The 26,703-nt window shown below is 42.6% G+C and overlaps 1 protein-coding gene across 6 annotated transcripts in view; it reads right to left on the bottom strand.

Moving 5' to 3' along the window:
• Window positions 1–26,703, bottom strand: part of myo5aa (myosin VAa) — a 232,756-nt gene that overhangs the window by 139,315 nt on the left and 66,738 nt on the right. For all 6 annotated transcript variants that reach the window (XM_073033131.1, XM_073033134.1, XM_073033135.1 and 3 more), the window contains exons 2-4: window positions 19,132–19,242; window positions 8,536–8,707; window positions 4,121–4,265 (exon numbers count right to left, since the gene is read on the bottom strand). In XM_073033131.1, coding sequence (XP_072889232.1) covers window positions 4,121–4,265; window positions 8,536–8,707; window positions 19,132–19,242 — 428 coding nt within the window. The remainder of the gene's footprint in view (window positions 1–4,120; window positions 4,266–8,535; window positions 8,708–19,131; window positions 19,243–26,703) is intronic.

Below are 26,703 nucleotides of genomic sequence, written 5' to 3'. Positions count from 1 at the left end.
TAATAAATGTACCTTGAACTTTATACATGCTGGGTTTATCTAGTATCATTAGCATTGATAGAATTTGAATTTTATTTCTGAAATCAGTGCTTATTAATGTATGTATTTTGATGCTGATTAGTTTTCATTAAAATGTTGCTTGAAGCAATTATTTATATTATAAAAGTTAATACAGTACATTATTAGTGGAATGAAGGTGGTAAGAAAATTTTAAATTGGTATTGGCTTTATTATTGTCACATGCACCAAGATACAGTGAAGAGCTTGTCTTGCATACTGTTTATACAGATCAGATCGTTACACATGGAGAAGTAATTATGAGACCTTTGAGAGCTTCAAGTTGCTCGGTGTTAACATCATCAATAGCTTGTCCTGGCCAACCATATCATGCTAAGTCCAATAAAGCACATTAGTACCTAGACTTCCTCAGAAGGCTATGGAAATTCAGCATGCCCCAATAACCTCACCAATTTTTATCAATGCACCAATCTTGGTGTAGTAACTTCTCAGCCCAAGGCCACAAGAAATTGCAGAGCTCGGTCACAGATCAGACCATGCAGGGGAGGCTATACTCCTTGCTACCTTGGGAAAACAGCCAAAACTCTAAAATAAATCCCACCCTAGAAATTCTATAAGTAACACACATAAAATGCTGGAGGAACTCAACAGACTAGGCAGCATCAATGGAAAGAAGTACCGTCGACACTTCGGGCCGAGACCCTTCGGCAGGACAGACGTCGCTCCACCCATTTCCACTGGGCAGAAGATAGAAAAACTCGGGGAAAAAACACACCATAAAGTTCAAGGACAGCATTTATTCCACTGTTATCAGACCAGTGAACGGACCTCTTGTGATCGCCATGGCTCTTACATGTTATTATCTACCTCCACTGCACTCTCTCTGCACCTGTAACTCAATATTCCACATTCTGTTATTGCTTTTCCCGTACTACTTCAAAGTGCTTACGTTTTCAAATTATCTGCATGGACAGCTCTATCGGTTATCTTGGTACATGTGACAATGATTAACCAATTCCAGTTCCAGAGACAGAATCTATCAGCGTACTTAAGTGGAAATTAACTCTACACTTAGCAGATCTTTCCCATCTTATCTCTTACTATAACTTCCTCTTTTTTTAATGTCTGACCCTTTCTTCTGACTCCAGATAAAATTTCCTGACACACTGATGCACCATCAATAACTCTCTCTGAGACGTGACGGCGAGATATCGGCTTTTGTTGACTGGAAGAAAGATCAAGCAGTAGTTGACCACCATACTACATCCTGGAGACTGAGGGCCGGGCTCAGGCCTCAATCGCCTTTATACTGGGGTCTGTGGGAGGAGCCATGGTCAGTGGGAGGGGCCACAGGAGCAGTCAACAGGGGGCGTGTCCAGATAGGTATATGTAGTTCACCACACACACTCTCTCCCTGCAACAGCACCAGACAACATCTCCACCAGCAGGATCACTACAGTTTAGATTAACTTATTAATCACATGTACATTGAAACACACAGTGAACTGTGTCCTTTGCGTTAACAACCAATACAATCCAAGGATGAACGCAGTTCAGTACAGTATAGGAGCAGCCCATTAGGCCTACAATGATGTGTCGAGCCAGCTAAAAAGCAAATCAAAAGCACCCAAACATTAATCCCTCCTACCTCCACCTTGTCCATATCCCCTCATCTTCCTTACATCCAAGTGCCTGTCCAAACTTCTCTTAAAAGCCTCTAATGTACGTGTCTCTACCACTATACCAGGCAGTGCACTCCAAGCATCCATGAATCTGAGAAAAAAGCTTACCCCTCACATCCCCCTTGTCCCTACCTCCTTCCCCAAACCCCACCTTCAAAGCATGCCCTCTGGTATTAGACACTTCAACCCTGGGAAACAGATACTCTCTGCCCACTCTACCTACCCCTCTCATAATCTTGTAAACCTCTATCAGATCTCCCCACAGCCTCTGCCACCCCAGAGAAAACAGCCCAAGTCTATCCAGCCTCTTGAGATCTCACGCGCCCTCTGAACCAATGCACTGGGGACAGCAGACAAGTTTCCCACACATTCTGGCACCCGTACATTCTTCCCGTGTGTGTGTGGGTTTCCTCCAGGTGCTCCGCTTTCTTCCCACAGTCCAAAGATGTACCAATTAGTAGGTTATTTGGTCATTGTAAATTTTCCTCTGATTAGGCTAGGGTAAAACAGGTCGGTTGTTGGGCAGTGTGGCTCGTTGGGTCAGAAGGACCTGTTCCCCGCAGTATCTCTGAATAAACAGATAAAGTGGCATGTCTGCAAGGTTCAGCGGGACAACATGCCGCCAATGAAAACAACAAAAGCAAACCCCTTTCCCACCACAGCCACCGAGGTGGTCTCCAACCTCCAGACCGTGGCCCTGAACCCTCAGACGCTGGTCCAAGCGAAGGGCTTCAACCTTGAGGCTTCGAATTCAAGGCTCTGCCTCACCACTGCCCTCTCAAGGAGAATAAAGAACGGGCACTATATGTTGATCTTACCAGTGACATGAAGATTACCCCCCCAAAAAACAAAGCAAAATGCTGCAACAAAATCTGCTGTTTGATAGTCAATGCTCAACATGTGAAAATAATGTAATGCAGGAATTACTCAACTGGTTAGAGTGTGATTAAAAAAACCTACTGAGCAATACGCTCAGGTTTTATTTCAGATTACCAGCATCTGCAGCAGTACAATAGGTAATTAGCACTGAGCTCCTCTGGCCAGCTGGTGGCATAGTGGCATCAGTGGTGGACTTCGGAGCCAAGGCTCCCGAGTTCAAATCCAGCTGGCTGCCTTGCACGCTTTCCATCCGTGCTGGGTTGAGCGTCGAGCTAGCAATTCGGCCTTGTGAAAACAAGAAAGCCTGCTAAAAAGCCTACTGACTCCACCCAGAGCTAAGGGCTTTCTTCTTCTTCACTGAGTTCCTCTGTTGCCCAGTGTAGGCCAAGAGCACCTTTCTGGCAAAACAGCTGAATAGCCCCCTGTGGTTATGGAAGCTCCACTGAAATGTTCAGCTAGAATGCCAGTACCTAGAATGTAATACCCTTTCAGCTACAGGGGAAACCATCTGGTACCAATACTGGAGCAATTAAATAAGGAAGTAACAGTCCATGGAGGACTGTTGTTTGGTTTCAATGCAGTGGCAAGTCATCTGCACCAAAAAGAAGCAAGCAACTTGAATCGTCACAGCTTAGAAGGTTATGGTACAAGTTTGAATAAATGAATTAAGTATAAACAGGTACGATGGTCAGCACGAACATCGTGTTCCCAACAGCCTGTTTCTACACAATTCCATAACTTTGTCATAAAATCCCCACGTGAATGATTACCCACCCTCCTCCAAGAATGTTAACAAATTTTAAGTATATCTTCAGTTTTGGAGTTCCACAACAGTGATCGTCCATTTGCTTAACACCCAGTGAAATCAGCGGGTCAGTATGTACCCCACCACCAAGCGAAGCACTAGCCCAGAATGATCCTGTCTTTCCATATCACCTGACAGACTGACATCAAAACCATCTATTTTACCCTGCTCTGCCCTGGTTAATAAAATGGTGGCAACTGGTGGGAACGGCTAACCTCACACATGGCTCACTGTTTCACAAAATCACACAATTATCAACAACCACTGGCCTAATTCTCATCTCTTTGACTGGAGCCTCAGACACACGATTGTCTGAGCATTTTATTTTTAAAGCACGCTATTGGTTTTTTCCTGCTTCATCCTTGCAATAAATTCCAAACAGTTTCCAAATTCATCCCATCAAGCTTTTTTCTTGATTCTTTTGAATGTTGAGATAAAGGGAACAAAATGATACTTAAGAAGTACCCCAAGCAGAAAAAAAATTCAACGCTCCCTCGACAATTCATAATGGTAGTCTCGCTGTAAACAAAGCATGTTTAGGACACTCTCCAGTCAGGATAGGCACAATTCTCTCTAAAAAAAAGCTAAAATTTTAAAATATCCTGAAAGAATATTTAATCACTGATAGATTTACATATTTGTAGTTTTTTTTCTTTAAATCTTAGATCACTTGCTGAATATATAAATGATAAGAAAATTAAAAAGCACTTGAAGCTGAATGAATCAAGGCACCAACCTGGCCATCTGCTTGTAAGCCTCCTCAGCAACAGCGAAGATATGAGGGTCCATATCTCCCATGTTCTGTCCACTATAGGCATTGATGATATCCTCCCCATAGATAGGCAACTGCTCATATGGATTGATGGCCACCAAAACAATACCTAGAAAGTAGGAAAAATTCCATGCTTAAGCATCGTAATACGGAAGATCAAATCCTGATGGCTTTTTATAAAATTAATTACTCACCAATGAACAAATAGAACCAGCATAAATTTCCCGTCTCCACAATGTGCATAAGTTATTCATAGTCATTATTTGCAGGAGGACAAACTTACTGTCTTGTTACACGGCTGGCATTTAGGACAGCAATGAAGGTTCTCCGTCTCTGACAATCACACACGGAGAAAGAAGGATCCTTCATTGTTGTTCCTGTAATTATTTTTTTGCTGACCAGTCAGGGTTGTTAGCCCTGAGCTGAACCCCCGATCTTGGAGGACCAGTGGACCACTCTTAGTCTGGCCTCTACCCTTTGACTTGTTTGGCATGGGTGACCCTACCAACAGCCAAAGCACAAGGCCCTGACTCCAGCCAAAGTAGCTCTCTGGGTCATTGAGGCACACAGGCCTCCAAACCCTAGGACAAGGTTGTGGTCCTCTTGGAGGCGAGAAGGCAAAGAAATCTAAATATTCACATCAAAACCTTTATTCCACGAAAATGGAGCTGAGGTAAAAAAAAATCAAACATAATATTATTAAATGGTGGAGGAGCAAGCACACAGAGACAATGACCTACTCCTGCTTCTAGCTCTTCATTCTTTCTCAGTGGAAAACTTACTGGAATGTAATACCACAGTTCAACGATTAAAATCTGCTTGAAAGGTTGACTCGGGAATTTAGAAGAACGAGGAATGTTCTTATTTGAAGCACTCAAGAACACAAGGGGGCATGACAGTACAGATGTTGAAATGTTTCCACTTGGTGAGAAAAATCGCAAATCTCGTGATACCAGATCAGGGGCCAGTCATTTAAAACAGATGTGCAAGAACAACTTCTTGCAGAGGTAGCAAATCGCTGGAACACGCCATCCCAGATTGTGGTGGAGGCGAGTTTGTTAGGGCCAGTTAAAGAGGTGGTTGATACATTCTTGAAAGATCAGACAATTGAAGACATTGGGTATCCGTCACTGATAAAGGGACGAGGTCTTGTTGAATGGGGGGAGATCTTGATGGGGCGAATAGCCAACTCTTGCTCCTATTTTATTTTTTTAAAACAAATTGGGAGCAAGATCAATTTTGCCATGGATACAGGGTACAAAGTTAGGAACAGAATTGAAGGCCATTCTAATTTCAAGCTTACTTGAGTACAAGCATGGAAATACAAAATTAAGACTCCAGATATTGTAATATAGAGCAAAGAGCAAACTACTAGAAAAACTCAGTAGACTGGAAGCAAACAGATCGTTAATGCTTCAAGTCAAGATCCTGCAGCAGTTATAATTGGAAATTTGTGCAGGCTTTTCTCTTTAACCGAGATAACAGCCCTGTCAATTCTGTCTGAATCCACAAAACATCTCAGATCATAATATATTTGGACATCTTCAGAAGTGACAACACCAAGCTTAAAAGAATCAGGCAAGTTCAATCTCTGTTCAGAAAATCAATACCTCATATTTGAAATGAATTCTAACTTCCAAGCAATGGAATGCAGCAAACAGGGAAGAGGTTATGAGTTCTCTATTAAGTCTGCTCCGCTGTTCATTAAAGCCACTAGTAGTCGTCATGTCCACTCAACACCCCTTCAATTTCCTCACTCCTCAAATACTTACTTCAGCCTTAGGTAGGTTCAATAGTGGTGTTCTGCATTGCTCTAGGACTGTGACCTAATTAAGACTCAAGTAAACTTCACATTAGTCATGGATCATTTATTTACAGGTTTTAAAATTAGTACATTAATTATTGTGAGGGGGAAATGTTAGAAGTTTGGTATCAGAGCATTCGGCAAATCTTCCTGTAAAAGAACTTCACCTAGAAATGAATGACTCAGATCTCTTCCAACCATTCACAAAATTATTCCCGAATGTGAACAGTTCTCCACGACGGCAAGCGATCCCTTTGAGTGCACCTGTAGCTCATCTCTCTCAACCAATAATCTCACCTGCTCTGGTAGAGGAACATAAGCTTTCTCTAGACAAGGATCTCAACAGTTTATGGGTAACTACTTTGTATTTTCTTCAGTCAGTTGTGCCTGGTGTTAGTGGGATCTGAGACAAACTCCAGCATTCAGTGAGTCACTGGTACGTTTACAGCACTGACTTTGCAAAAGGCCAGTGAAAATTCAAGACATCCACATTGTCAGATTACAAAGGATTTGTAATCCACAATCAATGCTTCTTTTAAATCATTCATACTTCCTTAAAATTGAGGTGAGACATCTTTTCTCAGCTGAAAAAGCATTCGGAAAAAAAAAGATCAGAACATATCAGTATCAACTATCTGTGATGTAACACAATGAGATCCTTGAGTTGTTGCTGCCCTTGGGTGCTTGAGGTGTCGGGTGGGGTGGGGGGAACAGGAGGGGTTCCCTTAAAGCAGGGGCTCCAATCTATTTTTTATCATAGACCCCTCCCAGTAACTGAGGGGTCCGTAGACACCAAGTTGGGAACCCGTGCCTCGGAGGGATTTGGCACTGTAATTCAATGGAAATAGATACCAGCCATTCATAAGCGAGAGTGAGCTGAGACCTTAGGCTAACGTAATTATTACAAACAAGATAACTCAGCAATGTTAGTTGAACAAGGCATTTAAAATTGTTTTACTCTGGAAGATGCTTGATTAGAATGGATTCTGTAGTGGAAGTAAATTTAACCCACTGGAGGTCTACATGTTGGAAAACTAATCAAATTCCAGTTTAATTGTCATTGAACCATACATGAATATCTATGACTACAGCCAAATGAAACAGCGTTTCTCTGGGGCCGAGGTGCAAAACACAGTGCCAACAGTCATACACAACACAAGGTACCATGAAGCACAATCAAGACAGCAGTACAATAGTCACACTAAGAAAAAATATAGTCCAAGTCCATGAATGTTGCAACAATCTGCAGTCGAACACAATATAGCTTGTTTTCTGCATAGCAAACACAGGGGTGCAGCACGGTTGCCATGCACGTCACCTCCGGCACTCCAGTGGAGCACCCAACTCCAGCTCTTCCCCCTGGCAAGCAGCCAACACCGCGGTTTGAGGCCTAGTCCTGGTTAGAACTGAGACCTGCAGCTCCCCCACCATCTGCCAATAAACTAGTGAACTGGACTTGAAACATTCCACACCACTAATGTCCAACAGGGTCTTGCAATCCCAAGAAAAGTGACTAAGATGATCATTCGCTGTTAAACTGCACACCTCCTTTGCGTACCAGTGCCCCTCTGTCGCAAGGAGCATCAATGTCTGCACCAAGTGCAGCTCCCTCACCGTCTCCACCAACAAGTAACTCACTGACAGGGTAGACCTTCAGTATCTCAAGTCCTTTATGTCCAGCAGCATCTTGCGATCGTAAAAAATATTTAAAAAGAGACAACAGCACCGTTGATTAACCCTATAGAAGCCGCCACCATCCTACCGGAAGTTGGTAATCTATAGCACATAGTGGAATTCAGCAATGGAAAAACAGAGTCCACAGCTGGTAATTCCCATATAAGACAACTTATTTATTTTAACACAAACAAGAGAAAATCTGCAGATGCTGGAAATCGGAGCAACGCACAAAAATGCTGGAGGAACTCAGCAGGCCAGGCAGCATCTATGGGAACAAAGTACAGTCGACGTATCGGCCTGAATCGCTAACCGTACATTTTTCTATAGGTGCTGCCTGGCCTTATTTATTTAATAGAGGATGACCAATTCAAAGCAACACATATTCAGCATAAAGAAGGAATCTTTTGGAGGACGTCTTCAGGTTCAATCATATCACATTTCTGCTACCTTCCCACAACAGTCACGATTTAATCTATAACAATTATGACACGTTTAATACCTCTGCAGAAGATGAGAATGTTGCTTCAACTAAAACAGAATGAAGAGATGACACCTATAAGTGAATAGTTCAGTTCCCTAAAATAGAACCAGGCCTAGTACAAAAATGTAAAGATCTCCTGTGGTGAGCTTCAAATACTAGAATTTCTCATTACTAACAACAAAAAATTAGTTCTTCTTTTAGCACAGTTAGGTTAAAATTTCAACACATGATATGACGGCCCATTCCACTGGACAGAAGACAGCACAACACCCAACAGAAAGCCAATGACCACAATGCTGAAAACAGCCCCGTCACAAATTACTTAAAATTATGGCACAATTCCTGACCTACCCAATTTAAATCAAATCACTTCTGGTCACCACCATCATCGTGAGAGCAGAATACCAGCACACTTACCACAATACGTGTAGATGAGCTTGGAGTCCATGAAGCGCACTTTGAGGTTGTGCAGAACTGCGGGCTCGTGGAGGTAACTGAGCGCTGTGAGGTCATTTTCGCCCACAAGTATATCGGGGTTCCGTAGAGGTGGAAGCTCCTTGGTTTTTGGATCAATTCTATATTGCGTTTCCTGTAATGAGGGAAGATAAAAGTAATGGCAGAGTTCCAAAGATCTCAACGGAGCTAGCATATTTTGGATTCCCACAATAGTTCTACACATCTTGTCCACGCTGTCTGGAGTTCCCACTCAAAATACGTTACTTTATAGAGATTTTCTAGAAAGCAATGAGTTATCTTGGAAGAATTCAGGTATTGCATGCACCAGTGGAGTGTGAAATTACATTATCTGTTCGTAATCGCACACTTTGGTAGGGATCTCACGTTTGAGTGCAAAATGGGTGGAAATAAATCGGGTCCTATTTCAACCCTCGTTTCTATGAAGTTGGAAGAGGGGGGGGTGGGGTGTAAGTGAAAGGCAAGGAGCGTATGCCTGGGAGTGGGATGGGTTGGGGGAATGGAAAGAGGAGAGCAGTGTGACATCTCCAGTGGAACTGAGCTCACAAGCCAAAAGCAGGACTGATCATTTTGACTGCATGCAAGTGAACCTACAGAGGTCGCCAGTCGCAGCAATGTGTCTAGGGTGGGCCAAATAAATGGAGATGCTCAAGTTCAGCATTACAGTAACACCACCATCTCTGACAGGGCAATTAACTGTCATCTCCTCAGGGTTTGATGTTTATCCAAGAAAGTAGAGCAACAAGGAAGAGAAAATTTCAACAAGAGGTTATTTAATTAAAGTTCAAAATTGAAAGTAAATTTATCGTCAAAGTGCATATACATCACCATATACAACCCTGAGATTCATTTTCTTGTAGGCATTCACAGTAAATACAAGAAACACAATAGGATCAATGAAAGGTCACATCCAATAGGATGGAAAAATAACAAAATATATGAATACAAATTGAAAGAAAAAATAAAAGATAACAATAATTGTGAATAAAAAATATTGAGGACTTGAGATGAAGAGTCCTTGAAAGTGAGTCCATAGATTGTGAGAACAGTTCAGTGATGGGGTAAGTGAAGTTAGCCCCTCGGTTTCAAGAGCCTGATGGTTTAGGGATAATAAGTTTTCCTGAACCTGGTGGTGTGGTTCCTGAGGCTTCTGATGGCAGCCTGGATGGTGGTGCTGGTTTCCTGCAACAGAGCTCCATGTCGATGTACCCAATGGTAGCTAAGTTAAAGTCTGTCCCGAGTCTTACAGGCTCATCAGGCTGGTGCTTATGCCAGTTTCCGTGGCGTGATACCCAATGGTAGGGAGGGCTTTATCCATGATGAACTTGGCTGCATTCACTACTTTTCGTAGGCTTTTCCGTTCAAGGGCATGAGCGTCTCAATACCAGGCCGTGACGCAATCAGTCAGTACACTCTCCACTGCACATCAGTAGATGTTTGCCAAAGTTTTAGATGACATGCTGATCTTCAAAAACTTCCAAGAAAGCAGAGGCTTTGCTGTGCTTTCCTTGCGATGGCATTTATGTGCTAGACAGATTGTCTGAAATGATAACACCAACAAATTTAAAGTTGTTGACCCTCTCCACCATTGATCCCCTGATGACGACTGGCTCATGGACCTCTGGTTTCCTCCTCCTGATGTCAATAATCTTCTCTGTGGTCTTGTTGACATTAAGTGAAAGGAGTTTGTGGCGCCACTCAGCCAGATTTTCAATCTCCCTCCTTTATACTGTTTGGTCATCATCTTTAAAAAGACAGTCAGCTAACTTAAACATGGCATCGGAGCTGTGCTTAGCCTTGTTTAGAAAACACGGGAAAGAAGTAGACGAACAAATTTACATGAGAAGCTTGAGATTCTCTCCCTACTGGGAGGATTAAACCCACAATAAGCGGAAAGGAAGTAGGTTAACATTATTGTAAGTCAGAACAGCTTCTGCACATACAGTAAACATCTGTAAAAAAATAACACTATCGTGTAATACGCTTTCTGTAATGTTGACAGAAAACAAATATTGGCCTCGATTCCAATGATATCTCCCATATTCACCTTTGAAGTAATACCCTCAGATCATTCACACAAACATACTTACCAGAACACAGCATGAGGCTATTCAGCCCATTGAGTCCTGCTATCTGCATGCAATCCTAATGCCCTCATCTTATCTCCTGCAACCCTGAAGCCGGTTCCTTCTCACATGCCCACCCACTTCACATTTCGACTCTTTTGCCACTGACTCGTGTTATTTTGCGGCGGCCAGTTAACCCATCAGCTCACCTTTGGAGAGAATATGCAAACACCAAGCCACCGAGCTCAGGATCGAACCTGGCTCCTTGGAGGCCTGAGGCAGCAGCACTAACGGGCCCTCTGATCTATAGGAGCAAATGGAGCTTCAATTTAATGCCTCACGTGAAAGGCCGCGCAACCCTCTCTCAGGAGAGGCCTGTGCTCAGGTCTCCCTCACTGGGACGTGAACCCACGCCCTTCAGGCTAGAGTGCTTCCACATGAACTCCAGTTACATCTCTGGGCCCGATGTCAGCTTCTAATATTTACACAAAGCATTCAACAAACAGCGGCCTTTGTTACAGACATAAATAGATTACCACACCGCTACTGAATTAAAGGGAGTAGAAACATCAACTAGAACAGAGGAGCTGGGGTTATGGGAAGCAACAAGATCAGTGAGGCAGTGAGTGTTCTGATATGATCCGTGCAGAGCCAGGCTGGTTGGAAAATCTAACTGCTTTTAAGTGAAATGGAAGCATGGCCAAGTTAGATTCCTGGGCATCAAACATCTCAGAGAAACTATCCTCAGCCAAACACGTTGATGCAACTACGAAGGCAGCATGCCAACAGTGAGACTTCATTAATGGTTTGAGGAGACTTGGTGCGTCACCAAAGATTAGTACGCTTCTGAAGATGTACTCTCGAGAATATCCTGACTGGTTGCATCACACCGAAAAAATAGCTGCGGAAGGTTGTAGGCACAATCATGGAGATAAAGCTTCACATTATCGATGCCATCGTTAAAAGGTGGTGGATCAAGAAGGCAACATCGATCATTGGGGAACTTCACAAATTGGGATATGCCCTCTCCTCATTACTACCATTAGGGAGGTACATGAGGCTGAAGCTGTTCCTGTACCTTTTAGGTACAGCTTCTTCCCCTCTACAGATTTCTGAATGGTCCATGAACACTGCCTGATGATTCTGCTCTCATTTTGCACAATTAGCCTTAATATATTACAGTAACTTACAGTATCTTTTTTAATGTCTTGCTGCAAAACAACAAATTTCACAACATATGTCAGTGATAATAAACCTGATTCTTATTCTAACCACGACAGCACCAAACTGGCACAAACACTCAGCAATGTTGCAAGTGCAAAGTTATTCTAGTACAAGCAGAAACAGAGATCATTTCAGAACTGCAGGAGCTTGTAATCCAGAAACCTGCCCTTTACAAGCAAAAAAGAATGCAATTAACTTCACTCCCATTATGTTCTGTAACTCCAAAACATAAAACTAATTGAGAGAAAAACAAGGGAGCCTGAAAGCTTCGTTTTTAATTTTAGCTTCCGACGTGGCGGCACGATGACATATACCATTCACACACTTTTACATAGGGTGCACAATGCGTTATGTAAACAAAGAATATTTAAACACTATATTCACAATATTACTCAAATATTACTGAAGTATTAAATACACAACACTCCTGCCTACTTAATTATAAACTCCTGTTCGATACTGAGTGCATCTCAACTCAAATGCATAAACATATTGCTCTCTAGTCGTGTGTGTGTGTGTGTGTGTGTGTGTGTGTGTGTGTGTGTGTCCGTCCGTCCGTCCGTCCAGTTCTGCCCTTAATCTTTGCAAGTGCCCTCTTTTGGTCACCTCTGTAGTTCCTTACAGGAGTGAAGTGTCGAACCTCCTTGTTTGAGGAGTTCTCAATTTGTCATAGCTGTTTGTCCTGCGTACTCCTTCTGAAACCGAGTCTGAGTAGATCCCAGCTTGAGCGCAAGGGGGCCCAGGAATAGTACAGCTGGTGAGTTGCTGGTTGTGGCGTGCTGCATTGCGATCTGCAAGGAGGAAATTGGAGAGCTTCTGGTTCAGTGTCAGTGCAGAGCGTTCTGCTGACATTGTTCGCAGTGTGTTCTTCAGTCTCTGGACAAACCTTTCCATCTACCAATTTATAGCTGGGTAGCACTGTGCAGATGTAATATGCCTTATTCCATTCATTTTCAAGAATGACTGGAAGTGTTCTGTGACAAGTTGTGGGTCAATTGTCACTGACCAAGTGTTCTGGAACACCAGCCCTTGAGAAGATGCTTCTCAACACATTAACAGTGTGTGAGACTGCAGTGGAGGCTATTGGGAACATTTCCGGCCACTTTGTAGCTGCATCCATTGCTACCAGGAAATTTGTGCCCATGAATGGTCCAGCAAAATCCACATGAAACCTCTGCCAGGGCAATATTCATAAGGATGGAGAGGCGCTGCTCTTGGCATCTTCTGGACATGTTCGTATCTCAGATAGTGCATGGCGTGATGCTCAATCTGCTGGTCTATCCCAGGCCACCAGACAAAGCTTCGAGCCAACGGTTTCATTTTGACCAGGCCTAGATGCCCAGCATGTAGCTCCTCCAACACTTCAGCTCTCAGCTTGGATGGTACAATAACGCTCAACCCACACACAAGGTAACCCCTGTCAAAGGCAAGTTCATCATAGTTCTAGCAAAAATGGGGGATCCTGAATTTCTGATGCACATTCAGGCCATTTTGGGTGACCATGGGACCTAACATAGCGTTGGGTCTTTTCTGATTTCCCTTTGGATCGTCTCTGCAGTAATAGGGAGACTTTCAATTTGCTTTAGGGAGAATACATCAAGAGCAGTCTCCTCTTTTGTAAATTTTTCCAGGTATTTCCATTGAGGCATTCACTTCCATCATTCCTAACATGTGACATAGCTACACCATAAGGCAAGGTATCACTGAATGAGTTGGATCATAATGTGCCAGCACAGTTTTTGACATCACCATTTCCTTTGTCCTTTGGAAAGCTGCTTTGTCCACTGTCCATTTCTTCCCAATCTGTAATAATGAGTTCATGGGGTGGAGCACAGTTGCCTGGTTTGGCAGGAAGCTGTTACAGTAATTGACAAATCCCAAAAAGGACCACAACTGTGACACATCCTTTGACCTTGGGCATCCAACTCTGCTTGAAATTTCTCAGCACACTTGTGTAATTCTTCTGGATCAATCATGTGGGTACAGTAAGTGATACTTGGTTTAAAGAACTAACACTCAGATACCCTCCAACCTGGGCAAGGGGTTTGACTTACTGTGTTGATGGCGATCTTAAAATCACCACAGATCCAGATAGAACCATTCTTCTTTGCACTGGACAACTGGCATTGCCCAGGGGCTCCACTCAACCTTGTGTAAGGGGGTTTCTTCTTTTTCTTTGTTACTGCGTATGTTAATCAAAATGGCGTCTTTGTTTTGTTAAAAGTAGGAATGCTTCTTTGTTATGATAAGTGCTTTCTCTCGCAGCTTGTTTGGGTTTAGAATTACTGATAATGAGAATTGTATTCATTTATTAACCAATTGGGATGGATGTTATTCCCTCTTCCAGGTCTGTAAGTTAGTGTTGGCGGGCTTTTGGGGAGTCGGCGCGAGGGGGTGAGAGAGTGAGGACGCGATGCTGTAAGCTGGGCGATGGAACGGACCCCGAGTGGGGGTCCAAGGGCAGGATTTTCGGCGAGGAGAGGAGACGAAGACCAATGTGCCGGGGGTGCTTGGTTGATCACTTCGGGTGGTCCTGAGCTACGAGTCAAGGAAGTTTGAGGGGATTGAATGGTGGCCAGAAGACTTTGTTAATTGAGCTCCAACGGTTGTGCATGAAGTGGTTTGGACTTTGATAAGTTTGGCGGCTTTTCTTTATTTTCTTTTCCTTCATATATACTATATCGTTATTAATCACTTAGTTCTAGTAATAACTATAAAGTGTAGTCATTTAATCGCATATGGTGTACTGTCTGTTATTTGGCAGGGTGGGGTCATCACACAGCATCCACATAGGCTCATTATCCAGTTTGGTGGTGCCGAAGGATGCTCCCCCTAGACGGAAGCGAGCTGAGCGAGCCTGAGGCTTACCAGGGGGCTACACTTGGAAAGAATTCCCTTTCAGTCTCCATAAGATATAGCCCACTGGCCACTTTATCACAGATGGCAGAAGGAATCAAAGCGGCTTCGTAAAACTTGGGTGTGGCATTTTCATTAAACACTATTTTACTATTTGAGTTTTCCAATACCATCCTTAAATACTGCTATGGCATCATCCAGTATCTTTCTTAATTTGCTTTCAGTTGACTCTATTGCTAGAGATGTGGCTTGCAAATAGCAGATGGATTGCCCATCAAGTTGTAGCTGTCGGAGCCAATCACATCTCCACAATGCTGCCTCTCCTGTCTTGTACTACATAAAACCCGATGTAGATTGTTGGTTGTTGTATTTCATTATTACACATGTCACTCCCACAGGAGTCATCTTTTCTCCAGTACAAGTTCTTAGTTGGATATCTGCAGGCTTCAGTTCAGTACCTTTGAAATGCTGTTCAAACACTTTAATTGAATGACTGAAACAGCTGAAATAATGTCATTTTCCATTTTAATTAATTTGCCGTTCACTTCTGGTGTAAGCCATATTGATGGCTATTGTTAGTTTTCACATTGTAAATGTCTAGGCTACCAGTGCTGTGTCACTCTCATCATTATCAGATTTGTCATAAACAGCATGCAGATTAATACTCTTTTTGAAACTGCAACTTAACTTTTAATCTTCTCTGTGCCATCCATTTATTTTTGTCTGCCCAACATGTACTTTGCATGTGACCTATTGTGCTGCATTTTCTGCAAGCTTCTGCATTTATTTGGTGCATGTGAGCCCCTGCCACAACAATAACACAATTTGTTCTGCCAGGCTGATTTCTGTTTAGACACTATAATCATGTTCATGCTACTTTCATTCCTGGCTGCAACTTAATTGCATCGCTGTCTGTGATTTCCATTGAAACAGTGATTTCAACTGCTCTTTTAAATGTGAGCTATACTTCAGTTAGGGGCTGTTTTTGATTGTTTTCCTGTAAGATTCCTCAAACTAAACAACCTCTCAGTGCGTCATTAAGCCTGTTACCAAACTGACAATGCTAAGACAGTCTCTTCAATTCAGCCACGTACACTGAAATGTACTCCTCTTCCTTTTGATTCTGCTTATGAAACCTAAAGTTGTTCTGCAACCAACAATAATTTCAGTTCTAAATGTTCCTGCATTACTTTAAAGATCCCAGCAAAGCTCATTTCGGCTGGTTTACTTGGAGCAGTCAAACTTCTAAGCAAACTGTATGCCTTTAAACCAATGTACTCAGCAAAACTAACACTTGCTTTTCATTGGCTATATCATTTGCTTTAAAATACTGCTCAATTTGCTCAGGATACATCAACTAGTTATCTCTTGGGGAATCAAATGCATCTATCTTTTCGATATAAGCCAGCCATTTCTGCTTTTCTTTTTATTTATAATTACTCTTACATGGTATTTACTGCTTATGAACCCATACATTTCATCCCTTTTCTCTAATTCGATCATCTGTCTTCTTTTCTGAAGAGACAAGTACTGCATTTTTTTTACTTGAATGTTCTTCTTTTCCTCGTGCAAAGAAACAAACAAGTTTTACCTTTTTTTCCAAATTCAAACGTCTCACTGCGCTTTTTTAAAAATTTGAATGTCTCACCATGCTTCAACAGGTAGGTGGTCACTCAGGTTCATTTAAAACTTCTTTGTCGCAACTGTATTATGTTTTGTGACCTCAAAACATGAAACTAATTAAAAGAAAAACAGGGGAGCACAAGAAATGTGCACAAACTTCACTTTTACATTTAGCAAGGCGCACTCCTATCACCTAGTGGCATGATATGTATGCCATTCATGAACTTTTCCATATTACCCTTAATGCATTATGTATGCTTAATCAAACAATAAATTTATTGCTGGGTTGCTGGGCAGTACAGCTCATTGGGCTGATATGCCCTATTCTGTGCTGCATCTCTAAATAGATAAAAATAGTACTGAGTATATGAGCTGTAAAGCGTCCCTGAAAGTGAGTCTGGGATCATAGAATCTGTTCAGAATTGTGGTGTGCGAAGTTCAGAAGCCTTTTGGTTGTAGGATAATAACTGTTCCTAAACCTGGTGGTGTACTTCTGTACTTCCTGCCCATGGTTATCACAATGGTTATGGTCACTTTATAAAGATTGCTACTTAGCAGGGATTCTTCTTTTGGGAAATTCCAGAGGATTTGAATAAGGTCCTCTGCTATTCCCTTCCAGGCTCCCCTTACTCGAGTGATAAGGATCACAACATTACATCTCTGGCAAGTCTTTTACTTCAGGAGGGAATAGTGCTTCTTTCTGATAGGGTAAGCGCAGCAGTTAGACAACATTTGAGTTTATAAATAACCATAAGCAGCTTTTCTAAAACCTTCTCTGATCAGTTTTGACAAGACCCAGAGCATAAATGCTGCAAATTTACAGAAAAATAATCTGCCAAGGAAATCGAAAACAATTGATGATTCCGAATTGACATCAAGTGGAATTAATTCTTTAAGTTTCTAATTCCACTGGCTAAATGTAAAAACATCGGCTGGGCCTGTTTCTTTGTTTATGACCAAAACCAACACTCCAGTTTTGAGGCCAGGGAACACCAACCATTGAAGGATTTGTCCTCAAATGCACAGGCGCAAATCCTTGAGCAAGGGTTCTTCTGATTCTTGAGTTGTAAATTATAAACACAAGAGATTCTGCAGATGCTGGAAATCCTCAGCAACAAATACAAAATGCTGGAGGAACATTTCTAGTCCTGATGAAGGGTCTCAGATCAAGACGTCAACTGTTTGTTCTTTTCCATAGATGATGCCTGACCTGCTGAGTTCCACCAGCATTTTGCGTGGGTTGTAAATTGCCTAGGCCAGTAACCCCCTAGGTTAGAGAATTGTAAAAATGTGGAAAATGTGGTAAAACTTGAAGTTTTGGACCAATCAGAAGTCCTAGTATAAATTGTGCTCATTTTTCTGAAGTGATGGTTTGTTCATGTTTACACTCAAACTCAATTGCATCATCACAAGCAAAATGCTCCACAAAATAGCACAAAAGGGTAGAATCTTGGAATATAATTATACCCCCACACCCCCGCCTATTAACAAGATCTTCACTATGCACCAACCTGGTGTACTTTATAAACACCTGGATTTTTAATCAGAGTCTAATCCAGATTATTCTGTTTTTACACACTTGAAAGAATAGAAAATTTGAGATGCTCAGCACAATTGGGAATTTGAAAAGACAATTAGTGAATTGTCATAATCCAGAGTGGCTAACTTTGTAAGCACATTTTCTTCTCACAAAACAAGTTTATAAGACTGCAAAAATTTGATGAGTATGATATTGAACATGAGTTTAAATGGCTGGATTGGCATATTCTGGGCAAATTTTATTGGGCTGGCATAGCCTCACAGACACTCAGATTCTCAAAATCCATAAAAGGTCCTTTTATCAGGTTACATCCTATTGCACGATGGTTGGACAGGGTCAAGGGAGGGTACTGGGTAGAGTGTAATGTGTGGTGTATACGAGGAATAGCCTCAGCATGATGATCATGTTATATATAAAAATAAATTCATTTCTGCTAGCTTGCAAATGAGGCAGTCTGGTACAGGAAGGATAAACAAATTCCTCTGTCACCGTGAACAGTCCAGATATCAAACATTGTACTTGTGATATGGGGTTTTCCTTCCAACACCATCAAAGCTGCCCTCACCTGCATCTCCTCCCTTCACCCCATCCTTCGGCCATCGTAACAGGGATAGGGCTCCCGTGTCCTTACCTACCATCCCACAAGCTTCCATATCCAGCTCGTCGTGCTCTATAATTTCAGCCATCTCCGACGGATCCTCCAATAAGTACATCTGTCCCTCCCCCCCTCCTCTCCACTTTCCACACAGAATCATTCTTTTCATGAATCCCTTGCCCACTACTCTCCTCCCTGGTATTTATCTGTGTAAGTGTGATTTCTCCAACTTGTGGTAGGTTTCTCCCCTTCCTTCTTCCTCTCTTTACAATTCCCCATTCTGGTTACCCTCTCACCCATCTCTTTTCCTAATGTTCCCATCACGTCCCTCTGGGTCTCCTCCTCCTTCCCTTTCTTCCATGGACTTTCCCTCTCACCTGGTCTCACCTATCTCCTGCCAGCTTGTACTCCTCCCCCGCCCCCACCCTCTTATTCGGGCTTCTGTCCACTTCCTTGTCCAGTCCCAATGGAGGGTCTCAGCCCGAAATGCTGACCGTTATTCCCCTCCGTAGATACGGCTTGACATGCTGAGCTCCTCCAGCATTTTGTGTCTGTTGCTCAAGATTTTAGCACCTGTGGACTCTCTTGTGGGTGTACTGTAACACCTGCCCTCTCTCGCTCCCCCTCCAATTTACCTGGTCATCTTCAGATTTCAGATGAAGCACTGTGTCTCCCGGTTTGTAGTCTTTTAGCAGCTCCGCAGATTTCCAGACATCCACTGAGTCAGGGATCCATACCCTGGCAAACTGCAAAACACAAGGGGGGGGAAACAGAATGAGAACAGGTTAAAGTGAAGAGACTCTGTAGATCCATTAAATAGGATATTAAGTGGCCTCAGTTCTACAAGAGCCCAACTTCATGTGGGCTGGGACATTAACACCTACAAATAATTATCTAAGCACCAACTTACCTGGCTATTTTGATAGCACCCTCTACAAGTAGCTCATTTCCCACAGTTCATATACTGCCTTCTGCATTTTAACGGCAACCTTGCTGGAACAATTTGCAGCACTGCAATGTAACATGCATTCAGTAGCCACTTTAGATATCACACCTGCCTGTTAATGCAAATACTTAACCGCCCAATCATGTGGCAGCAACTGAATGCATAAAAGCATGCAGACATGGTCAAAAGGTTCAGTTGTTATTCAAACCAAATATCCAAATGTGGAAGAAATGTGATCTAAATTATTTTGACCACGGAATGATTATTGGTGCCAGACGGGGAGGTTTGAGTATTTCAAAAATTGCTGATCTCTTGGGATTTTCACACACAACAGTCCTCAAAGTGTACAAAAGATGGTGCGAAAAGCAAAAAAAAAAATCCAGTGAGCAGCAGTTCTGTGGATGAAAACACCTTGTTAATGAGAGAGGTCAGAGTAGAATGGCCAGACTGGTTCAAGCTGACAGGAAGACAGCAGTAACTCAAATAACCACGTGTTACAACTGTGGTGTGTAGCAGAGCATCTCTGAATGCACAACACTCTTTAAGGTGGATGGGCTACAGCAGCAGAAGACCACAAGCATACAGAAATACACTCAGTGGCTGCTTTATTAGTCCCTGCTGTACCTAATGAAGCAGACACTGAGTGCAAATGGAGGTGATTCACATCACACCAGTAAGTGATGAGTAGGTAACTGAATACCCGCTTGTTTAAAAAAATACTGTTGAACTTCCCAATACACTTACAGCTTTGACTGCATAAAATATTGTGTGGATCATCTGTGTTTTAAGTTAAAAACAATTTGAAGAAACTTTTTTCAGAGAAGCCCCTCAGCTTTCCGCAATATTGAAGGCAGTTAGGAAATGCTTCTAAAAACATTACAACCTTTTGTAAAGCATGATGACGATTCAAGTTTAACACTTTAAGCCCTAAACTATGGAACATCAAAGTTTGCAAAAATGACACACCCATGGAAAAAAATCTTGAATTAAAAACCAGGCAACTCTGATCTTTACAAGTGGAACAGTGTGTGAAAAGAAACCCTCGGTATGTTGGTCTTTTAGCCGTAAAAGTAGAACCAGCTCTCCTCACATTTATACTTGGCTCCGCTAAGGAGAATTTGGGTTCAGCCTTACAACTGTGGGTAATGAGAACAGTGACATTAAAAAGATTATGTTATAAAAATGCTATCTGCAAAACTGCCGCAAGGTTAAAAGTCGGAATAAACTTATTTCCAATGTATGCAGAGTATGTTTTCATAAACTACCTTGAGATATTTTTCTTGCAGGCATTTACAGAAAATAAAGAAATGCAATAGAATTTATTTTTAAAAAAACTATAAACAAAGACTGACAAACAACCAATGCACAAAAGACCAACTGTACAAACAAAAAAAAAACACTGAGAGCGTAAGTTGTGGAGTCCAAGGCTGTACACTCAGTTCAGAGTGGTGGTAAATGAAATTATCCACAATGGTTCAGTAGCCTGATGGTTGAAGGGTAATAACTGTTCCTGAGCCTGGTGGTGTAGGACCCAAGGCCTCTGTACTGCCTGCTAGATGGTGTTACGTACCCCGTAACTGGGTGTCTGACCAGCAGAGAAAGAAGAATCTGTTGGAGTCTGGTGGTACCAAAACTAAAGATGTTTATTAGTAAACTACACAATACAATATCAAAAATGCAAATATACATATAAAACAAGTTAGCAGTAATAAACCTAAAAGTGTAGGAATAATAATAATCAATAATAAACAAGCTCTATCGATGTTTAAGGGTAAATGAATTGTCATAGGAAAGTACAGAGTTCAGTTCATAAATGCTTAAGTAGTTATGGTTGTTGTATTGAAATCGTTGGAGAGAGAGAGAGAGAGAGAGAGCGAGCGAGAGGTAACAGCTACAGTCAGGCAAACCTTCTGTTGCTTTCTTAATCCGTCGTATCGTTGTGGTCATTCAGTTATGACCCCTCTGGTCTTCAGCTAGACCGTTCTTCTGTGGTGGATTCGTCACTCTGGCATGAGTGGACACACACACAAGTCCCCACCGGCCCTGCTGTAACACTGTGAGTTTTACTGACCGATCTCCTGGTTCGGTCTCCGAGGCCCCCACCTTTCTGTGGGTTCCCAACACTCAGTCAGTGTCCACTGGTGTGTCTGAAGGGTGTCTCTCCAGACCTGTCTTTTATCCCCACTCACGGGGTCTCAGCTATCCATCAACTCTGAATGACAGTGTCCATCAAATCAGGCCACTCCTGCTGTCTCCTGAGGAATGTTAACGAGCAAAGTAAAGTCCTTGTAGTGGAAGGTAAATGATCCAGGAAGAGTCAAAATACAGTAAATCAACAGTCTCTCTCTCCCTCTTACCTGTAGCAGATGTTCTTGCCTGTGCTTTATCTCTCTCTCTCTCTCAATAGCAGCATAGCAACAGCAATAGTTCTCAGTTCTCAGGAGGGGGGGTTGGGAATTGTTAACTCTGCACCCCATTGACCATCAGGTCTGTTCATCACTCATAACACCCCCATCCTTCTGGGAATTTTCACCAGAGTGAAAATTAACTAATAAAGCATATTACAGAATTTAACTAAATACAGAAGTGGTCTTAACTACAAGAATAATACAAGCACAATTTCAAATTAACATCTGGATAAACAGTCAGCAATTACATTCTCACTCCCCTTTACATGTTGTATTTTAATATCGAATTAAAGGGATTGTGTTCTTAGCTTAGGTGTATATTACAAAGTGTGAACCAATATATGTGTGATTATACTGTGGTACATTACAGAAATTTGTGCAAATACTAATCTCTATTTTACTTTCAAACTTAACATTCAATCTTCCATGATGTTGTCTTTATTATTCACATTCTTTGTTCAAAAAAAAAATCAAATTCCCGCAAAACCAGATCCTGTTATTCAAAGTGGCATTTGGTCAACCCTTGCCTCTTTTCCACTTAACTCTTACGTGGTTAGCATGCTCACCAGTGTGGAATAGGCCATCACAGACTCCTTTCCCATGAGCTAGCTTATCACCAATGTTTTCCAAACTAAGCCCATTTGCTGATCTTCCAAACCACTCATTAATTTTAAGCAAGTCATTAATTTCATCTTCAGGATCTTTAATTCTGTTAGTTTCTCGTTTAACATCTGCAGGTGATCCCTCTTGGTCAAAACAACACTTTAAGTTCTGCCTCTCCAAATCACATCCGTGAACAACATCACCAAGTTGTTTATCCTTAAATTCCAAAACAAACTGTATTTGATTCGCAAGCACCTTGTTAACAAACCACTGTTCAGCTAATGGTCCCTTCACTTTAATTAACAGTTCTGAAACCAAACCCGACTTTAACTTTTCTTTATTCAAAAGTCTAGGAACAATATTTTTCCCTTTCCCTTCAATAATATTCACATCACCAGCTTTCATCTCCTCACTAACTTTTAACACATGACTGAGAATTCTCACTTTCTCCCAGTGCCATGGTTAACCCTTTCTTCACTGAACCAAGTCTATCTGACCCAAAAGGATTGCATTCCTTTTCAACTAAATCAGATACCTGAGACTTTTTCTGAGCTTCCACACTAGGTTCAGTACCCTGTGACTCCACATCCTTCACATCCTGAACACAAGCAAACAGGACATCTGCCTCTCCTAGGCTTTCAATACCCAGTCCCCTTTTCAAATTCCAAGTTCCCCTGATCCTCCCAGTTACTCTCTGGGCAACTCCCCTCCGGAGTAAACTCAACCTTGCGGGTTAAAACAACCTCGTCTGCTAACCCAGCAGACTCCCTCAAGGTAGCGGCATCCTTTTCATCTAGGACTGCTCTCATATCATCGGGAACATACTTAACTTCTTCAACTGCAAACAGATCTTTTAAGCTATATAAATCACCAGTGTCCAACCCTGGACCTTCTAACTGCCCCATCTGTTTCTCATCTTTACTCTGTGCCTCTATAACCCCCTTCCTCACTCCAAAATGTCCACCTAGGGGTATCTTATGAGCCAAGTTCAAAATTTCATTCCTTGACAACACTAAATCTGCTTCGACTCCCTTACTTTCCTTAGCTCCACTATTCTCCGTTTTACCATCCTCTAACCCCTCTTGGTACAGGGCTGGTAAAAACGTCTCAGCCAAATCAACACTGGACTCATTTAAACTGTCTTCTTTCTCAGCCGCCTTTCTAGACATGCTGGGAGTGATTGCGCATGCGGGATAAATCTTGGAATCTATGAGCGGGTCCTCAGCACTTACAGGCTTACTTGTCAATTTCACTGCTGAATACACGTCACCACCGGCCAGATCGTTACCAAGTAGGACTTCCACGCCGTCCATCGGTAGTTTCGACCGCACCCCTATTTCAACTGGTCCAGATACCAGGTCACATTTCAGAAACATCCTGTTCAAAGGTACGGTCTCGGTCCCTTTTCCGATACCTCTTAACACAACCTCCCCAGTCTCAGTCTCAGGACCGAAGTCTAATATCTTCCTTAGAATCAATGACTGATCAGCCCCAGTATCTCTCCAGATCCTCACTGGAACTGGGGTTTCTCCTTCCTTCGTAGACACTGTCCCTTCCGAGATAAACTTCTCACGCCCCTCTTGTGCTCTGTCTAACTTTGCCTTCCCCATCGATCTGTTGACCGACTCAATGCAACCAGTCAGGATTGCCGTTTCCCTTTTCCTGTCTCCTTCTTCAGAGCAAAGCACTTAGATGCTATATGACCAGCTTTCCCACAATTATAACACGTAAAGTTGGGAACCTTCCTGCCTGCCTGTTTTTCCTCCTCCTTACCTTTTCCACTAGCTCCCGGTTTATTCTCTGTCTTAGCCGGTGGGCTTTCTCTGCCATCCCTACTGCCTCTCTGGTAGCTCTTATTTGAGGAAAACTTGGTCTTGTGGGCTAAAGCATACTCGTCTGCTAATTTGGCAGTCGCAGACAGAGTCTCTGTCTCCTTCTCATCCAAGTACATCTTCATACTCTCAGGGATACAACCTTTGAACTGCTCCATCAGTATTAACTGTAACAGTTTGTCATAATCTCCAACGACCCCTTTTGAGGCGCACCAACGCTCACAATACATTTGCATCTCACGGGCAAACTCTAAATACGTGTGATTCCACGGCTTTCTCAAGTTCCGGAACTTCTGCCGGTATGCCTCTGGCACCAACTCGTAACTCCTCAATACAGACCTTTTTACTTCCTCGTAATCCTTAGACTCATCCATAGACAATGCCGAATACGCTTGTTGAGTCTTCCCCCTAAGTACGCTCTGTAACAGAACAGCCCATTTCCCCTTAGGCCAGTGCTGATTCACAGCCACTTTCTCAAAATGAAGGAAGAACTTACCGACATCCATCTCCTCAAATGGAGGTACCAACTGGATCTACTGACCAATCTTGAACCCCTCATTTGGGTTTGCAACCCGATCTCTTCCCTGCGATGCCTTTAACCTCCCCATTTCCAGCGCAAACTGCCTCTCTTTCTCTCTGTCCTCCCTCTGCCTATCAGCTTCTTCTCTCTGCCTTGCAGCTTCTATCTCCTTTATCTGGAGTTCATGCTCCCTTTTCTCCTTCTCCGCAGCCAACCTTAATCTTTCTATCTGTATCTGAAGCTCACCCTCGACTGGTTTTTTCTCAGGGAACAGGTCCAATACATCCGATGTGAACACACCCTCGGATATGTAATGCACAGCTATTGCTCTCTGTATATCCAACTTACTCATCGACGATTTCACCGCCGAGAGATTTAATCGTTTTGCAACGCTCACCAATTCCGCCTTCCTGGCATCCTCTAATGCCCCCAAAGTCAGGTCTTTAAAAAATTTGTCAATTTCTATCTCTGCTGGTTTCCCGTCTGGTTATTCACACAACCAGATCAGATAAGGGACTTTTATCCCAATTCACTGGCCCCCCAATTTGGTAATCAAATCCCGGAGACGAGGCCCCAATTTGTTACGTACCCCGTAACTGGGTGTCTGACCAGCAGAGAAAGAAGAATCCGTTGGAGTCTGGTGGTACCAAAACTAAAGATGTTTATTAGTAAACTACACAATACAGTATCAAAAATGCAAATATACATATAAACCAGGTTAGCAGTAATAAACCTAAAAGTGTAGGAATAATAATAATCAATAATAAACAAGCTCTATCGATGTCTAGGGATAAATGAATTGTCATAGGAAAGTATAGAGTTCAGTTCATAAATGCGGAAGTAGTTATGGTTGTTGTATTGAAATCGTTGGAGAGAGAGAGAGAGAGAGAGAGAGAGAGAGAGCGAGCGAGAGGTAACAGCTACAGCAGCCAAACCTTCCATTGCTTTCTTAATCTGTCGTATCGTTGTGGTCATTCAGTTATGACCCCTCTGGTCTTCAGCTAGACCGTTCTTCTGTGGTGGACTCGTCACTCTGGCATGAGTGGACACACACACAAGACCCCACCGGCCCTGCTGTAACACTGTGAGTTTTACTGACCGATCTCCTGGTTCGGTCTCTGAAGCCCCCACCTTTCTGTGGGTTCCCAACACTCAGTCAGTGTCCACTGGTGTGTCTGAAGGGTGTCTCTCCAGACCTGTCTTTTATCCCCACTCACGGGGTCTCAGCTATCCATCAACTCTGAATGACTGTGTCCATCAAATCAGGCCACTCCTGCTGTCTCCTGAGGAATGTTAACAAGCAAAGTACAGTCCTTGTAGTGGAAGGTAAATGATCCAGGAAGAGTCAAAATACAGTAAATCAACAGTCTCTCTCCCCCTCTTGTCTGTAGCAGATGTTCTTGCCTGTGCTTTATCTCTCTCTCTCAAAAGCAGCATAGCAACAGCAATAGTTCATAGTTCTCAGGAGGGGGGGGTTGGGAATGGTTAACTCTGCACCTCATTTCCATCAGGTCTGTCCATCACTCATAACAATAGCGAGAAGAGAGTATGGTCTGGATGGTTGAGTCCCATGTGATGGATGCTGCTTTCTTTTGGTGGTGTTCCACATAAATATGCACAACAGTGGGGAGGCAGGACTTTCCCTGGGATGAACTGGGCTGCATCCGCCACTTTCTGCACTGTGCAACTACAGAAGTTTGCCAAAATGTTAGGTGACGTGCTGAATTTACGCAAACTCCTAAGAAAGTAGAGGTAGTATCGTGCACACTTGGTGATGGCACATATGTGCTTGGTCCCAGGAAAGATCATATATGATAACAAGGAATTTAAAGTTCCTGACCCTCTCACCTCCAATCCCCTAATGAGGTCAGGCTGTTGGATCTCCGAGTTCATCTTCC

The sequence above is a fragment of the Hemitrygon akajei genome, chromosome 30 (assembly GCF_048418815.1).
Source record: "Hemitrygon akajei chromosome 30, sHemAka1.3, whole genome shotgun sequence".
In the NCBI taxonomy this organism is placed as follows: domain Eukaryota; kingdom Metazoa; phylum Chordata; class Chondrichthyes; order Myliobatiformes; family Dasyatidae; genus Hemitrygon; species Hemitrygon akajei.
Note: the sequence above shows the minus strand (reverse complement) of the source record. Positions and strands in the feature narration are given on the sequence as shown.